This window comes from Cryptomeria japonica, chromosome 6 (assembly GCF_030272615.1).
Source record: "Cryptomeria japonica chromosome 6, Sugi_1.0, whole genome shotgun sequence".
NCBI lineage: Eukaryota > Viridiplantae > Streptophyta > Pinopsida > Cupressales > Cupressaceae > Cryptomeria > Cryptomeria japonica.
In genome coordinates, this window is record NC_081410.1 from 538,239,546 (window position 1) to 538,261,118 (window position 21,573).

At 38.5% G+C, this 21,573-nt stretch overlaps 1 protein-coding gene across 2 annotated transcripts in view; it reads right to left on the reverse strand.

Moving 5' to 3' along the window:
• Positions 1 to 221: 221 nt before the first annotated feature.
• The window catches only part of LOC131030252 (uncharacterized), a 152,748-nt gene continuing 131,396 nt past the window's right edge, over positions 222 to 21,573 (reverse strand). For both annotated transcript variants that reach the window (XM_057960981.2, XM_057960980.2), the window contains one exon: positions 222 to 911. In XM_057960981.2, the coding sequence (XP_057816964.1) occupies positions 488 to 911 (424 nt within the window). In that variant the 3' untranslated portion in view covers positions 222 to 487. The remainder of the gene's footprint in view (positions 912 to 21,573) is intronic.

Sequence of the window (21,573 nt, forward strand, 5' to 3'; positions counted from 1 at the left end):
ACATGCTAGGGAACACTAAACCTACACCCCCCAAGGTGGGCACTGGACCTTGATCCCGCTTGGAGCTACAACCAATCACCCACCCTAGTTTTCCATAAACGAAATTTGTATATAGATCATATGATCATATGGCATCAGATGTAAATTGAATTTATATTCTGATCAGTAAACTAATCTAGATTATGACAACCATATTATCGTTCATAAATAACCTACTAATATAACAAAGAAAAACCCAATGAATATATCATTATAGCATGCTTTGGTAAAAACATTCAAAGAAATATTACAGGGTCTCTACCATATAGTTTCCTGCAAGTACTATGCAACATAATTTTCATAATTTGTTTCATTTCAATCCGATGTATCATTTAGAGCTATTCTACTTTATTTCAAGTCATTCAGAAAATGACAGGTGCAGAATTTACATTAAAGAACTAACATCAAAGATATTCCATGACATGCAAACTTCAAACTATTAAATTCTTTAATTCTTCTTTCCCACAGCATTTAACACCTCTAGGGGGTCATTGTGAGAATGAGTAAAACCTCTCCTGCGCTCCTCCTCAACTGTTTCTTGAGATCTGAATGCTATAACCCATGCTCTTCTCCAATTAGAATTGCTATAGTTGCCACCTGATCCATGTAATACCCGTTCATGATGCACAGTAGCATCCCCACGCTTTAATTCTGCAGGTTTGGGTGTGTCTTTTTCAGAAAGCTTGGCTGAAATTGTATGGGACTTATTACGATCACCATGAAGAATACAATGGTCTCGCAATTCTGGTTCCAGATGTGACCCTGGAACAAAATGCAGACACCCATTTTCAACTGTGGAGTTGTCAATGGCAAGCCAAAATGATGCAGTCCTGGTATCCTTTGTTATCGGCCAGTAAGCCAAATCCTGGTGCCTGATGATCATCAAATGGAATCTTGATTTTAGTAGTTTCACGATAAAGAGTCTGCCAAGAATAATCTAATGAATCTTATACATAAGAAGCTAAAATACTAAATAGTAAGCAACTCCATGAAATTCAACTGAGAGATTGTTTGTGAACAAACTTAAACCTTACAACATCGTTTACATATGATGATGAATATAACCACAAATTTTACAAGGTCAACCTTTTAAATATGAAATTCAAAACCAAACACACGACGTTCAATTAAATAAGTGTAGATATCTTTTATACAGATGATTCTACCCATTCCAAAGAATCCAAACATAGAGGAGTTGATGAATCTTATTTCAAAAGTCTATCGAATGAGGTGCAGCCCTTCTGAGGATCAGACATGGAGTCTTGACAGGAGCAAAGAAACAGCAGAATTTGGAAAAGAGGATGCATTGAATAAAGATCAATGATGTGATTTCTTTTACGCATATCACATGATGTATTGTGAATTTGCTTCCCCAGCGTGCATCACTTTTTCAATAGCTTCTAAAATTAGACTATCAAAACTAACTGGTAAATAACTACTTTCTTTAACATCAGGCTTATCCAGTAACCCATTAAGTAACATATCAATATATTGATTGTCAACATGTCACTAACCTTGTTGAACTTTGAATATCACTCTCACCTATAATTCTTGTCTCGTCTCAACAACATGCAGATTGTAAAGCCAAATTTGAGAGTTCTGGTAGGAAAAGAAAAGAAAACATGCAGCAAGGTAATTAGGGCTCGCAAGCAGGATCACTGAATAGCCTCACTTATTCACAAGGTGAAAGACAGAAGTAAGCAACAAGAGAGACACTGAAATCCAAATAGCTAAGATCAGCAAGAGGAAGTTTGCTGAAAACTCAAACATCATGGATATGTCAAATGAGAGACAGGCTAGCAGTCCAGACTTAGGACATAATCATCCACACTAACGCCCCCCAAAACAGAAAAGTTCATCAACTACAAGACCAAGGCATATAAGAAAGTCCATTTAGATTAAGCAAATCACCTATGGATCTGTAATTTCTCAGGATATTCTTGAGACACATAACAAACACAAAGTCGTGCAAATTTATATTGTATAATTATGTTGAGAGCAGTAATTTATAGTGATTGTAAGCAAAATGTAGTAACAAGACTGGATAACAAAAACTCAAAATCCATATAGCCAAAATCTCAAAAAATATCAAAAAAATATTAAAAAATCCATCCATTGAAAGATTAAAAGAACAAGAGTAAATAGTAAAAATCAAAAAGAACAAACTGCAAAGAAACTTTATCAGGGATAAATTTAATTTTAAAAAAATGCAAGATATACAAAATATATATTAATTCACATCATAAGAATAAAATGTTGTGATGTGAATGAGGCCTAGATAGTTCCTCTTTCAAGGAGCCAACATGCCATGCACGCACCACCAACAATGGAAAGGATTGCAGCCCCATGACTAGTGACTAGTATGTAGAACTTATTTTGTGGGACCAAATTGCAACACAAGCCTAAGCTTGTTGAATTCAGGTCACCTTGAGTGAGCCAAAAACTATTGACGAGTTTTAGATGGTTCTCGTTTCAAGGAGCCAACATGCCACACACTAACCACCAAGAATGGAAAGGATTGTAAGCCAGTGAGTGAACAGCAGTCAATCTCCATTTCAAGGGCTGGCTCCCTGCCTACTTGTTGTGATGTATTCACACATCACCCCATTGCAAATGGGGACCCCTACTTTTTGCTTTCTAGGGTTTGCTTTCTAGGTTTTAGAGTTTTGTCTGTTAGCCTTTGCTTTTCGAGTGTCGCCAGGGGGATCACCTAGATAGCAGGTTCTGCTTGAGCTAGGTTGGGTCTTTGGGGCCCCAGAATTAGGGTTTCTTTGGAAGTCTTCCTCAGGGCCTGGTTTTGCTCTTGTTGCTAATTGTGTCTTGCTTGGTGAGTGAGTATCATTCTTGAAGGTCCAAGCTAGGTCAAGTTGGTGAGTGATGAAGTCTGGAATGTCATCCTGATCTTCAAATGCCCTGAAATTTGGCTAGTCTGGAATGTCCTGATCCTGAAATTTGGCTAAGTTTGGAATGTCCTGATCTTGAAATTTGACTAAGTCTAGAAAACTGAAGAATCCTCCAAAAACTAGATTTTGCAATATAACTCCTGGAGGTCCGAAACCACTCTCAAACATCCTAACAGTATATAAGGAATATAACTTAAAGTATAAGAACTTATACTTAAATGTTATATTCCATAAAATGATCCTGACGGAGAGTCCAAAATGTCAAATTTCGCTCCTGACCCTTCCAAAGGGTCCAGAGCGAAATTCTTGAAAACACTCATTTTTCTTTTAGCCAAAGTCAGGACCAAGGTGGAAATGAAAGGAAGGTAGTCTATGTTTGCCTCCCAAGGAAGATTAGAGTTTGAAAAATCAAGAATCATGGTCAAAACATGATTTTCGCTCCTGACCCTTCCAAAGGGTCCAGAGTGAAAATCCTTATATCTCTTGTTTTCTTCCTTGTTTTGGCTAGGCGTTGGCATGGTGAAGGAGGAGTTAGCATGTTCTTGCCTTGAGAGGGAGTGGGATGCTTTAGAAGATCAAGTTTTTGCCTAGGAGATGAATTTCGCTCTTGACCCTTCCAAAGGGTCCAGAGCGAAATTCACTATAAACCTCATTTGCTACCTTGAATGGGCTTAAAACTTGGTTCCTCGAGTGGAAAATGATCTATGTTTGCCTCCCAAACAAGATTGAAGTTGGAAAAATGAGCAATCAAAGCCTAAATCATGATTTTCGCTCTTGACCCTTCCAAAGGGTCTAGAGCGAAAATCCTCCTAAAGCTCATTTCCTCCCTAGTTTGACCAAATTTTGATTTGCAAGGCATCTTGAATGGAAGAATGGACATGTTTGGCCTTTGGAAATGTTTGAAAGCTTTGAAAAATGAAGGATTTTTAGCCAAGAAGGTGAATTTCGCTTTTGACCCTTCCAAAGGGTCCAGAGCGAAATTCCTTGCAAGCCTATTTTTTGACCTTGCTTAGACCACAAACCTTGTCTCTTGGGTGAAGAATGATGTTTTGTTACCTTCCAAAGAAGATTGGAGTTGAAAACATGAAGGATCAAGTCAAGAATGAGATTTTCGCTCCTGACCCTTCCAAAGGGTCTAGAGCGAAAATCCTCCTAGACCTCATTTCTTTCCTTATTTGGCCAAATTTTGATATCCAAGGCATGTTGAAAGGGAGAATGAACATGTTGTGGCCTTTGGGAATGTTTGAAAGAGTTGAGGAATAAGTGTTTTAGCCAAGGAAGGAAATTTTGGTCCTGACCCTTCCAAAGGGTCCAGAGCGAAATTCCTCACAAGCCTATATTTTAAACCTTGCTTGAGCTTAAAACCTTGTTCCTAGGGTGAAGAGAGATGAGATTTTACCTTGCAATGAAGATTGGGATTGAAAGAAAGATGATTTTGGTCTAGAAAGGAAAATTCGCTCCTGACCCTTCCAAACGGTCCAAGGCGAAATTGTGCAAAACCTATCTTTTCCCTTAGTTTCATGCCAAATCTAGTGTGGATCAGGATCAAAGAAGGCCTTAGGAATGACTCCAAATTGCCAATGATTATCAAGATTGAAGGAATTGAGCCCAAATGATGAAAATCGCTCCTGACCCTTCCAAAGGGTCCAGGGCGAAAATTCTTCAACCACCTATTTTCTCTTGCAAAATCAAGTCAAACTTGGGTTGGATGAGAGAGGAGAAGTATTTTCTAGCCTTTTGAGGTGAATTCAACTTGAAATGATGGAAGAATAAGCCTAAAACAAGAATTTCGCTCCTGATCCTTCCAAAGGGTCCAGAGCGAAATTCTAAAATCCACCCTATTCCTTTCATATTTGTGCCAAGCCAGGCCTAGACAAAGATGATAGAAGCCCTTGAGATTGCCCTTGAATGGATTTTTGTCTCCAAAAATGATGAATTTGGGCTAGAGGAAGAAATTCGCTCCTGACCCTTCCAAAGGGTCCAAAGTGAAAAACACTAAAACCATCCTTTTCTCCAAATTTTGTGCTAAGTCAGGCCTAGACTAGAGTGAAAGAAGCTATTTGGAATTCCTTGGAAAGATTTTTGACCACTAAAGATACAAATTTTGAGCTAAAATTGGAATTTCGCTCCTGACCCTTCCAAAGGGTCCAGAGCGAAATTTTGGATAGGTCCTGTCCCTGGTTAGGTTTTTGAGCGAATTTGACCTTTTAGGCCTTGTGAAGATCAAACCAATGTTGCCAAGCTGGGAAATGAATTCAATGTGAGGGAATCCAGATGAAATGAAGTGAAGGAAGTGAAATTTAGTGTGAATAGGCAAGCAAAAAGTGAATTTCGCTCCTGACCCTTCCAAAGGGTCTAGAGCGAAATTCATCAAAATCACTATTTCCCCATTGTGTCAGGACAAGATTTTGTTTCCTATGGCATGATTGAGGCTGGAGTGAGATATTCTTGCCTTGTAGGGTAAATTGAGGTAAAGGAAGTGCAAAATAAAGCCTAAAGAAGAAATTTCGCTCCTGACCCTTCCAGAGGGTCCAGGGCAAAAATTCCCATTATCACCTAATTTGCCCATGTGAGAAACTAAAAGGATGGATCCCTAGACTTTGTTGGACTAAAAGAAGTGTATGCTCACCTTCCGGAGGATTTTGAAGTAAAAAAATGGAGTAATTGAGGCTTATCCAAGAAAATTCGCTCTTGACCCTTCGAGAGGGTCCAGGGCGGGTCCAAGGCGAAATCTTTTGAAACTCCTATTTTTCACCTTGTTTGGGCCAAGTGAGGAGCTGGTTGTGAGGTAACGTTGAAAAGAGGTCCAAGTTGGCTAGGAATGCAAATTTCGCTCCTGACCCTTCCAGAGGGTCCAGGGCAAAATTCTTATAAGGCTTGTCCCTGGAAAGAATCTTGAACAAACTTCATTTTGATGTCTTCTTGTTGATGATTTAAGGTATAAAATGCTATGTTAGAATAAATATATTATGTGTCCTTAATCATCTTATGGTTTGTCTTGCAGATGAAAGAAGACCAGGCTAGATCAAGGATGACCTCCACAAGACCAGGCCAAGACAAGGATGACCTTCTCCAGTCCAGCATCAACAAGGACGACCTTCTCCAGTCCAGCATCAACAAGGACGACCTTCTCCAGTCTAGCATCATTAGGGACGACATCTTCCAGTCCAGTGTTCCAAGGAAAGGTGCACCATCCATCCTACACATCAAAGACAAAGGAGGTCAGAGCAAAGGTCCGTTGGAGAAGCAGACAGTTTCAGAAGAGTTAACTAAAGTTAGCTTCTTAGCATCATCAAATTGAATATCTACCAAGTTGCAAGTGTCAGACAAGGTGGCATCCCAGTCATCATTCCTCCAGTTAGATTGGTCCACCTCAACATGTCCAGATTCAATGTACCTGACTCATCGGGGATGACACAAACTTCGATGTACCTACCTCGGTTATGCATTGGTCGAAGATTCCAAAGGAGACACGTGTCCAAATAATGCAATTATTTCATTGGCCAGAATTGAGTTTGTTGTAACAAACCCTAATTAGGGTTTTCATTGTAAAATCTCGGCCATTGATCTCAAATTGATCTGAGCCATTGAATTGTATTGTGGGCACTATATAAGCCTTGGCTCCTCATTTGTAAAAGGTTAATAAATAATAGTTAGTCAGTAGTTAGAAGGTGGATAGTTAGAAATAGTGAATAGTCAGTTGATAGAATAGCAATTAAAGTAGAATAGAAAGAGAAGGCAAAGATTATTGCCAAGATGTTGTTGTAAAAGACTTGTAAACTTCATTGAAGAAATGGTGAAATCTATGGGTCGATTCAACAATTTGCATGGTCTCTATACTTCTCATATTTGATTTCATGTTGTTAGATGAGTGGAAGAAATGTGTTTGATTGATGGTGAAATTCGTATATCCATACTACTAGCAGTTTGTTGATTGCAGACTTGCCTTGTGTAGTCAACTGGAATCATTCAGTTTAAGCCTAACTTCAATTGTCGCTTCTTCATTGATATGCATCAGCTTGATGGTGTCTATGCCTGTAGCGATGATCTGAACATCATAAAGTTTTCCTTCGAAGATCGCACTAACCTTGTGGAGATGGTCCTGGGATGTCAAAACAAGACTTAGTTAGAATTTCATCAAAGGTTATTCATTGCTCCTACATTCTTAGTGTAAGAATTAGATCCTTTCCTCGCCCTCATCCTTTTTTCCTTTTTTTTCGAAAAATCTAGGCTAGTGAAATCTTGTGTTCCAGCAATGTTCAAATCAAATCAGACGTTTAATCATCAAGTGTAAGTCCCCTTGTGATTCTAGCAAAATCACATCATACCACAGAGAGCTTATCCACGAGTAGAGAACCTACATACAAGAACCTTGGAGTTGCCTCGACTGATCCTTCGGCGAGATCTTCAGCAGTCGGGAAACTTTGCTCAAGAGAGGATAGGGTACCTTTAGGTATTTTATTTTGTGTTTGCATGTGTATAAAAAACACATCAACACTACTCTAAGATAACTCTAGCGTCACAAGGAGAAGAGAGAAAGGAGGAAATGCTGAAACTAAAATACAGAAAGCATAAAAAAGTCCATCAATCAAGAGTAGCTATTCACATACTGACTTACTAGAGCTTAATAGATCACTTTGCAATAATCAACAGAAAGAAACATGCACACAATAGTTGAAGATGAAAAAAGACAAGACACTCGGCTTCTTAATAAGTTCATTAATCAATTGACTGTTACATGAGCATAGCTCCTCCAAAAATGCACAATGAGGCTCCCCTGAAAGGCAGCAAATGAGGAGAGGCAAGAGAATATGCATCCCAAGCTCAACAACTCAATGACATGCACAATTGCCCTCAAGGACAGAAGCACCACAACAGTATGACCTGTTGTAAAATGTTCCAACCTTTTGCAACTCTATCTTTGAGGTATTCATAGAATATGGGAGGTTTGAGATGTTAGTGTGAATAAAGAGTTCTACCTAACTAGTTCACCTAGCCCGTCCTATTCACATGTTAAGTTTTACTTGGGTCCTAGGAATCTTTCTAGAAGTCTTAGTTGTCATGAGATTCAATCTTATCTTACGTCATTTGCTTCTTGTCTTAGGCCATTTGATGTTTGTTCTCTCATGTCTTAGAATTAAGACACTTGTCATGATTGTGTCTAATTCTATCTCTCAAGCTTGCCTATATAAGCAAGGCTTCTTGTACATTTGTATCATTAGAGTATGTACTATCACTGATTTATTATTGATCATTGTACATTTTGCATCCATAATCAAGCAAGCTATTTTCTTTCCATACTCTTTTGTCGAAAGTTTCAATCTTGGGGTGTGTGAATTCACTATCAGCTCCTACATAGTATCAAAGCTCTAGATTTGCAAACTCCTCAAATTCAAGGATGATATGGGCATGAGCTTTTTCTTTGTACATTTTGGCAGACAAAACAAACCTCACCATTGAGTCCAAAAGGCGCAAAAACCCTCATTTTCATACACTACATATTTAGGCAACAAAAAAATTTGGGCATTTTTTGATGGTTTGAGGAACTTGACATATTTTTGTCCATAAAGCCTGTTGTGACCTTTTCACACATCGTCCCATTGCAAACGGAGACCACCTCTTTCTTGCTTTCTGCATGGTGTTAGTTTAGGGTTTTGGCAGTTAGGTGGCAAGTTTTGAGCTTTTCAATGCTCGAGTCACAAAGTTTTGAAGTGTGATCATGCCCAAAGTGCTATTAGAGTTTTAAGTTTTGAGTAGGATCAAGCGTGTAAATATGTTAGATTGTTAGTGTGATCCTAATTTTGTCTAGGTTTGTATTTTGAGCATAATTGAGTTTAAATGTGTCTAAATCAGTGATATTTTGTGCCTAAGCATTAAGGTATCCTTCAGGAGTTGTCTTTTCGCTCCTAGTGGGTTAATCAAGTCAAAATTGCACTTTATCCCAATAGAATCCTAGTTTTCTCACTCAAATTCAGATAAATTTGACAAAGTCCCAATGCATAAAGATGAAATTTGACATGTCTAGATGTTTTTTAGTGTGAAAATCATCAAATTCCTGATGGAAGACATTAATTTGAGGTCTAGAAGTCAGTTATCCCAATGGAGAACGTTTTTCCCTAAGCTTTTGGACAAATTTCCGATGACCCATGATTTTTCCCACTCAAATTCCTAATGAGGGGCGTTTTTCCCCAAGTATCCTGATATTTGTCCTGATGGACTGCGTTTTCCCACCAAGAGGCACAAATATTGTCTAAGTGTTGGAAATTTCCTGATGAAGGTCGAATTTCCCCAAGAATGATTTACGAAGTTTTATGCGGATGAAATTGATTATCCTGATGGGGGTCGTTTTTCCCCAAGTCAGTTCATGAGCAAATTTAATGGAAATAAGTGCAGATATTTGACCTGATGAAGATCGAATTTCCCCAAAAGGGAATTTAATGATGAAAATGTGTGGATTGGGCATCCAGATGACCCACATTTTTCCCCAAAGTCGATTTTTGAGACAGAGTTGATGAAATGAAGTGAATTTATGCATCCCAACAGGGGTCGTTTTTCCCCAAATGGCATTTGTGGTGAATTATGCTGAAATTTAATGAGGATTTTTATCCAGACATGGGGTGTTTTTCCCCAACTGGCCCAAATTTGAAAGATGAAAATGAATTTGATGACGAGTATGGTTGAATTTAATTGTTTTTACCTTTACAACAATTATTTAATGCTGGGAAACAATTATTTTAGGATTAAAATATTTTCCCAAGGCAAATTGATTTTCCCAGGCAACTATAAAAAGGCAAGTTACATTGCTTGTGTGGTGAAATGTTGAGGAGAAAACTAGTTTAAAGAGACCCAGCCAGCATTAAAATTTTATTATATCTTGCTGATGTGATTGTTAGAGACGCTGATTGGAGGCAAGTCGAAGAGGTTCCAGCTTGGCGAATTTGTCTGTGTCCATCAGACACCATTGTTGAGAGTTGGGGTTATAGATTTAAAGCATTTACTTGCCCAATCAGACCTGGGCGGCTCCATTAGAGGAGGTTTTACAGTGAGTTTGGTGGAGGTTGCAGCGATTTTGAGCCACATTGGGCGATTTTTTTAAGTGAGCCATGATTGGAAAGACCACGACTTTGTTTGGTGGCTGATCATTCCTCATTTTGGGTGACTTTTGTGACTTGTTTTGGGTGCCATTGTTGCTGGAAGGCTGCAAACATACTCAGATTTACACTTGGTGCCATTGCTGGAGGTTATCTTGATCACAATTGTTGGCTGGACCTTCATTTCCAGGCTTGATTTTCACTTCCAGCCTTAGGCAATTTTGTCTAGACACTGAATTTGGAGACTTTTGGGAGCATATTTGGCAACACCATTGCTGTTACAGTCTGAAGATTCACTTTCAGTCTTGTCTTCAGACTTCGTTATCATTTCCAGCCACTTTTCCTTGCCCAAAATTGGCCATTTTCAACCTTGGAGAGGTAAAATATATCAAATACAAACATTTCACATGGCTGCAACTACTTCAAAACGCTGATTCATGTTAGTTGCAGGTTGTCTTCAAACTTGTTGGCAGCCATTGTTGACCTTGAAAGGTGTTTTCAAACATAGAAAGTTGAAAATCAGAACTTTGCACACCTTTTTCCAAGTGTAATTGGACTTCTCGTATACTCTTTTGACCTCATTTTGACGATTTTTGAGTATACTAAGTTGTCTTCAGACTTAAGTTTACATGATCAGACCTTACAAAGTCTGAAAATTAAAGTTTTATGAGGATTCTGTACCCCATTTTCATCAAATTTCCATTTTGTTTTCAGAATTCATGATGAATAATGCTAGGATTTCTGATTTTCATTCCTAAATTTGTTAGTCATTAAAAATCAAAACTTATACAATTCTGAAAATAAGTTATTTAGGTAATTTTTCCATGATATTGACTTCGAGTTTTGTACAGGTACCATGTCTAAAGAAGGGATCGCTGTGAGGAAGGATCAATTGAAGATAGTACAAGAAGGTTTCTATCCAGATTCACAGTTGTCATCCCGATGTAAGAGAATTACGGATACAAACATGGAATTCCTAGACATGAAGCAGATGCGGCAAAGGATGTTCGGAATGAAGAATCAGCTTCCTTCCACACTTTCCGCCAATATCATGAAGAGTGGCATATACTAGGCGGGTGGCTTTCCTCCATCCATACAGCGCAGTGAGCTAATTGTGGAGTGTGCAAAGCATTATGCCCTAAATGATCAGATCAGCTAAAGGGGCCGTGCTTCCATACCTTGCTGAGGATGTAATCATGGAAGTGTTTACATGAGACAAAACCAAGGATGAATATGAAGCAAGGCCTCACCATTCAAAGATTCCCAACAGGCTCATGTGTACGGATTTTAAGGATGAGTATAGTGACCTATTGTTCCTACTCAATCGAGTGATGAGGATGCCTCAAGGTGCTTTGTTTGAGGGCTGGGTGTTCTACTTTATCTAGGATTGATAGTGGTCAATTGGGCCAAGATTATAAGTGATAATCTCAAACTTTCCATTGAGAAATGTGGAGAAAACCAAGTCATTTGGAATGATTTTCTACCTTGTGTACTTGATAGATTTATTACTGTAAAATTTTATCTAAACCTGAACAGTAAGAATCTAGCTAGGAAAGTAAAAGTAAACTTGCAAAATCAAAGAGAAAATTTCAGAGAAGAATGAAAATAAAACTATTTCATTGATTTACAAATGAATGAATTACATAATATATAGAGCCTTCGTTAAAACAAAAAAAGGAGGAAAAACAGGAATAAAACTGAAAAACCAGAGATATTCCTTAGTAAGCTTAACAACTAAGCAAAAAACAGTTTTATCCAATTCATGGGATTAAAACAAAAATCCACAATAATAATCCCATAAATCGTGGAGGAAAAGCTGGTTTTTGTGCACTAACACCCCCCCTTAAGTCTAACTAAGGAGACAAAAGACTAAGGAAAGGAAAGAGGGAAAACCTAGTGGGAACAAAACCCCCCTCAAAATTACAAGAGATGCAACTATATGAAGTGCATAAGAACATCCTTCGATATACAAGAAAAATGTGGACAATTGTCTACCATAATGTTGAATGAAGAACCTCCTCAAAAGCCAAGATGATGATCAAGATCAAGAATATGTATGAGTGCCCCCAATGACACTACTCGTCAAAACATCTGTTTGTTGAAGATACAGAAGACAACAATATGCATGAGTGACCCCAACGCCACTACTCGAACAATAATCAAATGGCAAACAAAGACAAAACATCTGATATTCGAAGATGCTAGTGGCACATGAATCTACACGAGTGACCCCAACAACACTACTCAACTATGCAAGAAGAAGCTGCTAGTCGAAAATACAGGTGCCAATAGTCTAAAGATCTGATCAAAACAAAACAAAACCAAGGAAGCATTAACACTGATAGAAGAAAACTCCCTCATTATATGACAAAGGAGAGGCATGACAAGTCCACTGAAATGATGTGTCACAAAGGAGATGGAGAAAATAGAGGTGTTACCCCATTATTTGTTTTGAACAAAATAATGTGTATTTAATTTTGTTTCCTTCATTTGGTTTGATCTGTCTTTAATCATGCACCTTTTGTTCCTTTATGTTTCACCTTTTCTGCTCCAATGAACCTGTCGGTTGAACCTGCGTATTGGTTCAAGGTTCAAAGTTCAACCGGTCCCTTTGCGTGGGTCGCGGCTTTGTAATGTTGTTAAGCGAGCGAGTGTGAATGTGTTAAGTCGATCTTGAACTTGAACTTTGAACCATTTCTAAATCAGTTCAAGGTTCAAGGTTCAAAGTCTTCCTTTATGTTTGTTAAGGGTCTTCGCTCGTTCCCAATGTTGTGTAGAGCTGCAAGTTGAGAGTTCTTTTTTTTTTCTCTGGATTGAACATGAACCATTGAACTCCTTGCGAGATGATTAAAAGTTCAAAGGTTCATTTCAAGTTTGGCCCCGAGGACATTAATAACACTAAAGGTGGCGCAGCAAAAGGAATATTCTCAACATCTTATAATTTAAAATTCTAAATTTGGAAAGAAATCATGAAAACGTAAACTGTTTGTGCGGAGTTGATGTGTAATTAAGAAAGTTGTCAGGTTCCCATCAAATCATTGGTTATCTCACACGTTCAGATGAATCATTATGAGGCGTGTGTAGAGGTTACTTAGTTTTTCCACTTCTTAACATGTGAGTTCTCAAATTGTGGAGTAGTAGCTGTTATTGTTGAAGGAGCGAAAGACGCCAAAGGTAATTTCAACTCCATACTTTCGAGGGTTTCATAGATTTCATGGTGGTAACACGTGAGTTTTGATAATTTCCCTCCGCTGTGTTACTAGCTCAGAAAGTAAATCAATGTAGGAAAATTCTTTGTTTTGGAATAGAATTTTGTCCTGTTTAGGAACTGTTTGATAAATGTAAAAGCGGTCATTATGAGGCCAATTCTTCCAAAGCTTGGTCGCACATCATGCCTAGTTAGTATACTTCCAGAGCTAGGTGACACTTCTTTGGCCCAAGCTGACTTAGGAGATTTCTTAGAAAGAGCTAAAAACCCTGGGGCAGATTCGATGATGGAAAGAATAGTTAGAAGTGGCTTGATTGAAGCTGTTGCTTTCCCAACTGCCGCTCCTTGTCCAGATCTAGTAATAGCATGTATGAACAGATATGATGCTGATAGTAGGTGCATTAGGACCAGCAATGGTGAATTGTTAGTGGAAATTAACAGAGAAACGGTGATGGTTGCAATGGGAATCCCTCATAAAGAGCCATACGAAGACTGGTCAATTGGAACCTCATATGCATTTTTCTCTGAGAAGAAAAGCACATACAAAAGCGTCATTAGAAGGAATTGGCTTCTAAAGGTTCAAAAAGGGGGGTCCCGGTTACCCAAGCCTCTTACCAGAGAGCATTTCATCACGGAGGTGCGGGATATTGTAATTTTGCTAAACAAACTCAAAGGGAACTCACACTCTTTCTAATGGGAGGATTGGATGTACTTCTATATTCAAGTGTTGTTAACTAGTGAGAAATACCTTGACTGGGCGCAAGTTATAGCTGAAAGACTCCATGAGGGTTTGAGCAACTTTGTTGGAATGTCTAGCTTTTACATGTCCTCATATTTATTTTTTTATATTGGCTTGTACCAGAGAATGGTCGGGATTGCATAATGAGCTTAGGGTGGACGGAATGAAGGTTTATGATTATTACCCTTACCTGCAACAACAGAGACATGCAGAAAATTTCACAAGGTGGAATGTTGTCTTTGCAGGAAGGCTTGCCTTTGAATTACAAGGAGACATAAATACAAGAATGTCAGCCGAGGCCATGGAGCTGGTTAGTATATATGGAAGCTACTTTATTCAGTTTCCTAAGTTTACTTACATTAGAGTAGGGGGATTTAAAGGTGAACCATTCAAATTGCCCAGGTATGCCTTTGACAGTTATGTGCTTATTGAAGTTTGCAGACAATTAGCCCACATTGACAAAAGGTTAGAGACTAAGAGTAAATACGGGGTTGCCTTCTCAATTGAACTTGGTTACTATAGTTGTAAATCTGTATCTGATGCCTTGAACCTAGAATTAGAGTTCAAGAAAATGAATTTGCAGCCCTACATTGCCAGACGAAAATTTGATAGCAGAGGATATGTTGTAGAACATCTAAATGTTGATGACCATTTTTCCCATGAACCTCAATTAAAAGATTACTGGGAAAATTGTTGTGATGAGTTTGAAGTGAGGAGGAGATTGTGGTCAAGATTTACTTTGCAACAGGTGGTTACAATGAGGTTGTCCATTAATGTGTCTGGAGTACAAGAAGAGATAGGGGAAGATGTATTGGATCCCGAATTCAATGAAAGGATTCTGGGGCAACCTATTCCTGAAATTGATTGGGATAGAAGAGAAGAAGAAAATATTCAAGCCAAATCCTTCAATGTCATAAGAAGACGGAGAAGTGGTTAAGGGACCGAAAATTTAGAAAGGAGTCAATTATCATTCCTAATAAATTAACAGTTGGTCCACTTGCTACAACACAAATTCCCACTTCCTCTAACAAAATTGTTGATGTTGGAGGTGATACAAGGTCTATTATTGGAGAGGTTCAAACTAGAAGATCAAAGAGGCCCCCACTGAGTTCTTCAGCAGTTCGAGTTACTCGCTCAAGGAGCAAAAAGAAGAACAGAGAACCAGTGGCGAATCAAATTGTTGTGGACTTGGATTCAGGCGAAGAAACCCAAGTGATCATGGATCATCAAGTGTTAAACAAACCTTTAGTGCAGGATACGGATGCAGGCAAAGAACCTGAAGAAGAGCCAAATCCAATGAGCAATATGACTGTTGTCAACTCACTTGATGCTCAAACACCTCCGCCGCCTAAAGAAACTTCTAGTACTTCTCGATGGCTTGGAGCTTCAATTGGAAAGAAACGTAGCATTGTTCCTATTACAATTCCCATGGAGGATATGGTAAGTAAGTGCCTTGGGAAAATATCTAAACCCAAGAAGCTCAAAACACAAACAATGATGGAAGTTGATGATGAAATAGGCCACCGAGTAGCGGAAGTAGCTAAGCCCATCTCGGATAGAGATCCAGAAAAAGCCACTGAGAATGATTTTATTGTTGAGAAGATCGACCTAGGAGTTGCTTCAAGGGCTGTAGATGCCAAACATTTAGAATCCTCTACAAAGAGAATGATATCCAGGACTTGGAAAGATGAGAAGGATAAATGGGAGTTGAAACAAGTTGTTACTTAGATGGCAGAGTATATTAACGCCATACATCACCTGAGTCCTCAGCCCCTGACACTGATGACATTGTCCTTTGATCCCAAATCACCAGTGAATCAAAAACTATTAGATCAAGTCTAGAGAAGCCGCATGATAGCTGAAGTTTTTGATGAATGGCTTGATTCTATAGAGCAGTAGGGCACAAACTATATTGCTAGCCTAATTAAGGTATATGATAATGCCATAATTTTGAGTAAAGAGCTGGAACTGGAAGCTACCGCATGGGAAAAAGAAAGAACTAAATGGGTAGCAGTCTTGGCGCAGATGAATGAAGTGCAAAAATTTGGTGTTATTAAGTTTCTAACTAAGAAGCTAGTGGAAAACCTGGATGACAACGTGTTGTATGTTTCAAGAAAGAATGTTGAATGGAGAAATTCTATCATTAAACAAGGTCATGAACAATCTGTCAAGCTACTAAAAGGATTTAAAGAACTAATTGATAAGATGCAAAAAAATCTAAAATGCATCGACATACAACTCTTGAAGGAGGATGGACAGATGATTGAACCAGCGGTGGATATGGTTAAAACCTTTAAAGAAAGGGTGTAGTTTGTTAAGGAGATGAAGTCTCTAACTACAAATGACTTTTCCAAAGTGGCAAGGATAGAATCAATGTTAGCAGTCTGCTTCGATCACTTGGAAGTGCATAAAATGAAAGTTAAGCAGGTGAACATGGACAAAGAAGTTTGGAAGCAGCACATCCTACACATTGGACTCCCACACTATCAGGTTATCCTGAATTTCTCAACAACGCATCTAGAGTGGCAAAATGTGCGTGGTGCCACGACAAAACATGACAAATCAGCAGTCTCTTCTTCCGTGATGGAGTCTTGATCGGTTTATGAATGAGCTGTCATCCTGTCTATGGCCATTGTTCATTTAAGTTTTATCCAGTTCAAAGCAAACAGTTTCTTTTTAACTCTAGGGTAGAGTTTAAGAGTTTAGGGTTATTTTCAAACAAACTATTGGCCTGGAGGCTATAAATGTAATTAAGCAAGCTTTGTTTAAGGTCCGAAAAACTTTGATTTGAAGGAGCATCTTCTTTGTATTCCAATGTAGACATTTGATATATGAATGGAATGATATATTTTGTATGATCTTCAAATCTGTGCGTTTGAATGATACAGCAGTCTCTGTTGGGATGTATGCTTGTGTACAGAATATTTTACTTCATTATCAGTTCTTCATAAGTCTGTGAATTCATTGTTTAAGAGAATCAGTGGTACATTGTTATTTAAATGAGTTTAAATGATTCTGGTCCCCCTTGTCCGATGAGGCATGAGCAAGTATCGATCAACATTTATGCTACACTGAATATGCTTGATGAAATAGGTTTTAAATTGAATTGAAATGCTCAAGGTTTAAATCTGTGAGCTTTGCATTTATTCTAATTATCTTGTAGCATTCTTATTGTGTTGACAATTGAATGTGAATGCCTTTCTCGATTTCTGGTGAAAAGTGTGTCGCTTTCTGAGTTATTTGCATAAAAATTCATTGAAAATCTTACAAGGAGCTGCACTCTTATGCAGAGGGTAAACCAAAACTCGGTTCATTTTAAAATATATAAATATTAAAGGAAAGGCAAATCTGTTAACCAACACAGCTAAAATTTTCGAACTCTTTCCTCTTCAATACTTGGGTGAATTTCTTTTTGACTTTAACTTTTTGCTTTAATCATCTTTCCTTTAAGCGATTTCTCTTGATTTTCACACTTGCTTTATTCCAGCCTACTTAGCTAAATTTCTACTTTATCCACCTTGGGCGGACTTTCACTTTGACTTAGGAATTTTCCTAGTTTGCCAAGGTGGAGTTCATGTTGCTTTAGGAATTTCTCCTTGCTTGCATAGAGAGGACTTGACATGACTTCAAGGAAATTTCACTCATGCCTAGGCAGACTTTGTTCTTGAATTAGAATCTTCATCATGATGTCAAGGCGGACTTTGTCTTAGAAAAAGGATTTTTTCCATGCCAAAGCACTTAGCCAAATTTTCTCTTTCTTACCTTGGGCGGACTTCATGTGCACTTGAGGATCTTCCTAATCTCCCTAGGCGGACTTCAAGGTTGGATAGGGAAATTTTTCCTTGGAAGGGGCGGACTTGGTGTTTGATTGAGAAATTTTCCTCATGCTAGAGGGCGAACTTGCATGTGCCATTAGGAATTCCTTACCATGCTAGGACGGACTTGCTATAGGGACAAGGAATTTTCCTCTCCTTAAGGACGGACTTCACATGAGGACAGGAAATTATCCCAATGCTAGATGGTAGACTTCATGTGCCATCAAGAAATTTTCACCAAGCATGGGCGAACTTCATGTCTAGACACGGAATTTCCATGGTTGGAGAGCAAACTTGACTTTGAAGCAAGGAAATTCCTTCCTTACCAGGGCGGACTTCATGTGAGGTCAAGGAAATTCTTCCACGTTTTAAATGGACTTCATCTGGAACAAGGAATTTCTTCCCTACTTTGCCATTTTCTTGTGATCTTTCATCAACATTCCTGACCATGAACTCCCTTGACTCTGAAACTACCCATGACCTTGGAAAAAGCAAAAAAGCAACTTTCTATTTTTAGAAAAAAAAGCAAAACTAAAAAGCAGGTTCTTGGATTGGCCCCAATATCCCAAAAACAGAACTTTCTAAATTTAGAAAAAGAAGAAAAAAGCAAATTTCCTAAAAATAGGAAGTTGTCAGGATTGATCCCGAGAAATTTCGTTTTCACTCCTTTGACCTATTTGAGCACATCCGTAGCATCAAAACGATCTTTTGACCATTCCTTCTCCTTATTGATTTTGATGACTCCAAATTTCAAAAAAATTGACTCATTTGTAGAGGCTAGAGACTAGAGACAAAACCCTAAGACGCCAAAACACCACCCTAAAAAGAAAAAACAAGGGGGTCCCCATTTGCAATGGGGCAATGTGTGATTATGTCACAACAAACACCTAAACTAAGAAAACCGACTAACCAAAGCAAAGCAAACTACAAAAAACTAAGCTAAAGCAAGCAACCAACTAAACTATCTGAGCCACCAAAGAATCTTGAGTCAAATGATCCAAGGAAAACTAATTACTTGGCTCAACAAAAGCTCTAAGCTAAAGCATGCGAAAAGAAACCTACACTAAGCTAAACTAAATTATATACAAGACTCCTAGAACGAGAACGACTCAAAGAAGCGACATGTGTACATGACTTTACATGATTTCTCAGATTAAGCAACATGAGCATGGCAACAGTGACAGTTTGAAGTTGAGAAAACTCATCTTAAAATATGGGGAGGTAGGCTCTCACATGGCAACTCACATATTCAATCAAAACCTCACGTAAGATAAGCAATTCAGGCAGCTCATTGGGACTGTGATCTATCCAAATGCAAGTTGTTTTCCCAAAACCCCAATAGTGAAAATCATAATAACTTTCAAAGCTAGGATTAAGGAAAGAGACAACTTGATGTTGCTCATGCTCAAATAAAAACTCTTGCATGCTCTCCACCATCGTATCATAGGAAGAGAGATTATTAGCTGCTTCAAGGGGCCGCCATTGGTGATGGATCATTCCAATTGCATCCTTGACATGCAAATTTTCACTTGCTAGTCCTCTTTGAATCCTTAGGAATGGACTTAGCGCAGCCTTGAATTTCTCTTCACCCTTCACTTCCGTGGTGACAACAAGTTCAATATCTTGCATAAACCAAGCGTCCTTATGAAACTCCATAAGCATATCTTAAAAAATGAGAGTCTCCTTGATAAGTTGATCTTCCAATATTTCCTCTAGTGCCTTCTGATATACAATCTCAAGCGATAGCGACCCTTCAAACTATGCATCATTCTTTGGCTTTACTACTTCAATAATGCTTGTAATTTCTTCCTTCGGAACATCTTGAAATTCTTCATTTGATTCTTCTTGTCGTTGTAAGGATGAATGCTTATTTGAATCTTCATCAAGGGTTACTTCCTCTTTAAGTGTATTGAAGTCACTTCCTTGTTCTTGAAATGGTGAAGTATCAGGTGATAGTGGGTCATTATGACCCTCCAAGTCACTTACACTTTCAAGTTTTCAACTATGTTTTCCTTCTCAATCTCCTGGTGATCTTCACAAGTGTCCATGGTTTGTAGCATTTCATGTCTTGAGGTCTCCAAGAATTGATCTTCATCTACTAGCATCTTGCTAGGTTGAACATTTTCAATCATTTCCTTAACTTCCTTGGACACAAGGTTATCCGCAACTATGACGCCTTCTTCCTTAGGTGCAAGGTGTGCGAAGCTATCACTCATCAACACATCGATCATCAAATTGCATCGTGTTATCATCTTGCAATTCATCCAATAATGCTTTGGGAGGTCGAAGTTTATGATGAATCATGCCTCTTGCAGCAATTCCTTTGTCTTGGAACAATGCCAACAATGACTCCTCTTGTGCTTCTTCTATGAGATCTTTTAGAATCCCTTAAAATAGCATAGTTGTATTAATGTCTTTGAGCGCCCCTTCGAAATGTTCTTCATACTTGGGCTCACTTGTGAGAACTAGTAGTTCTTCATTCAACATATCCATATGATTGTCTTCCACCCGAATGGTGCTTGAAGCTTCTTGCAATTCATTCTCAAGTGTCTCCTTTGGAGGATGAACGAGTATTCATCAAGGAATTCCTCCTCTTGTAATGGATGTGAATCACTCTCTTCCTTGATTGCCAAATTAATACCTTGATCATCGCTTGTCACCACTTCAGCTTGAACATCCTCAATTGTTTTCTCAACTTGCATTCCAAAGTACTCCTCCTTGGGTGCTAAGTATGCAAAGTTATCATTCACTGCTACACTTCCATCATCAAGCACCCTTGTACCATCTTCTTGTAGCTCATTGCCCTCACCTTTAGACGATGTAGCAATGCCCTGTTCATGTGTTCTTCTATACTCATCAACTGCAAGGTATGCACTCCAAGATTTATCCACGATACCCTTGTCCTTGGATAGGATTGGCAATTTGAATTGGCATCTAGCTCGATTGATAGTTTCTTTGCACAATAAGCAAGTGAATTCGGAGTGGGGTGCATTATGAATCCTACACCACAATGGTAGCAATATGCTTTCTAGGCATAGTTCACCTTCAAGACCAAGCTGATTTTCGATAATCCCTATGAATCTTGAAAGAGGATCATTTCTCTCTAGGACATTGAAATTGCTTGATACAACCTCTGGCTTGGGGACATCCCAAAAGAAGATTTTCCCTTGTAGTGCAGACTCCATTCTTGACAAGAATGTCAAGCAATGCATTTCATCGTACTCGATTGTCTCATGAATCCTGCACTGCAAATTCAGACAATTTGCGTGGGTGTAGCTGCGCATTCAAAGTCCACCAAAGTTGAAAGATATCAACTTGTTGATCATCTTGGCAATGTTGTTGCCTCTTCATTGAGAAATCTTTCTTTTTTTGAAATTTTCACTTTTTTGGGATTTTTTAGAATAAGAGACATCTAGCAAATCTCAAATTTGGCTCTGAAAGCTCAATTGGTTCCCCATTTGCAGGAGATTTTGAGCATTAAACTGCTTCTTTCCTTTGCAAGTCCAATTGCAACCCAACGTTCTTTCCTTCCTCTTGTGATAACTTTGCCAAGCATTGAGGATGACTCCATTGATCTTCCACTCGATTCACATGTTCAAGAGTTTGCATTCGTGCCCTCCTTCTAGCACCAATTCTATTGTTGTGTTTTTTATTCACTTCATACACAGAATAAAATACAATGTATCTTATCCTCTCTTGAACAAAATCCTCTCAAATGTTGAACTATGTGATCACTTGACGTGACTCCAATGTTCTTAATGTTAGGTCTTGATGTGTG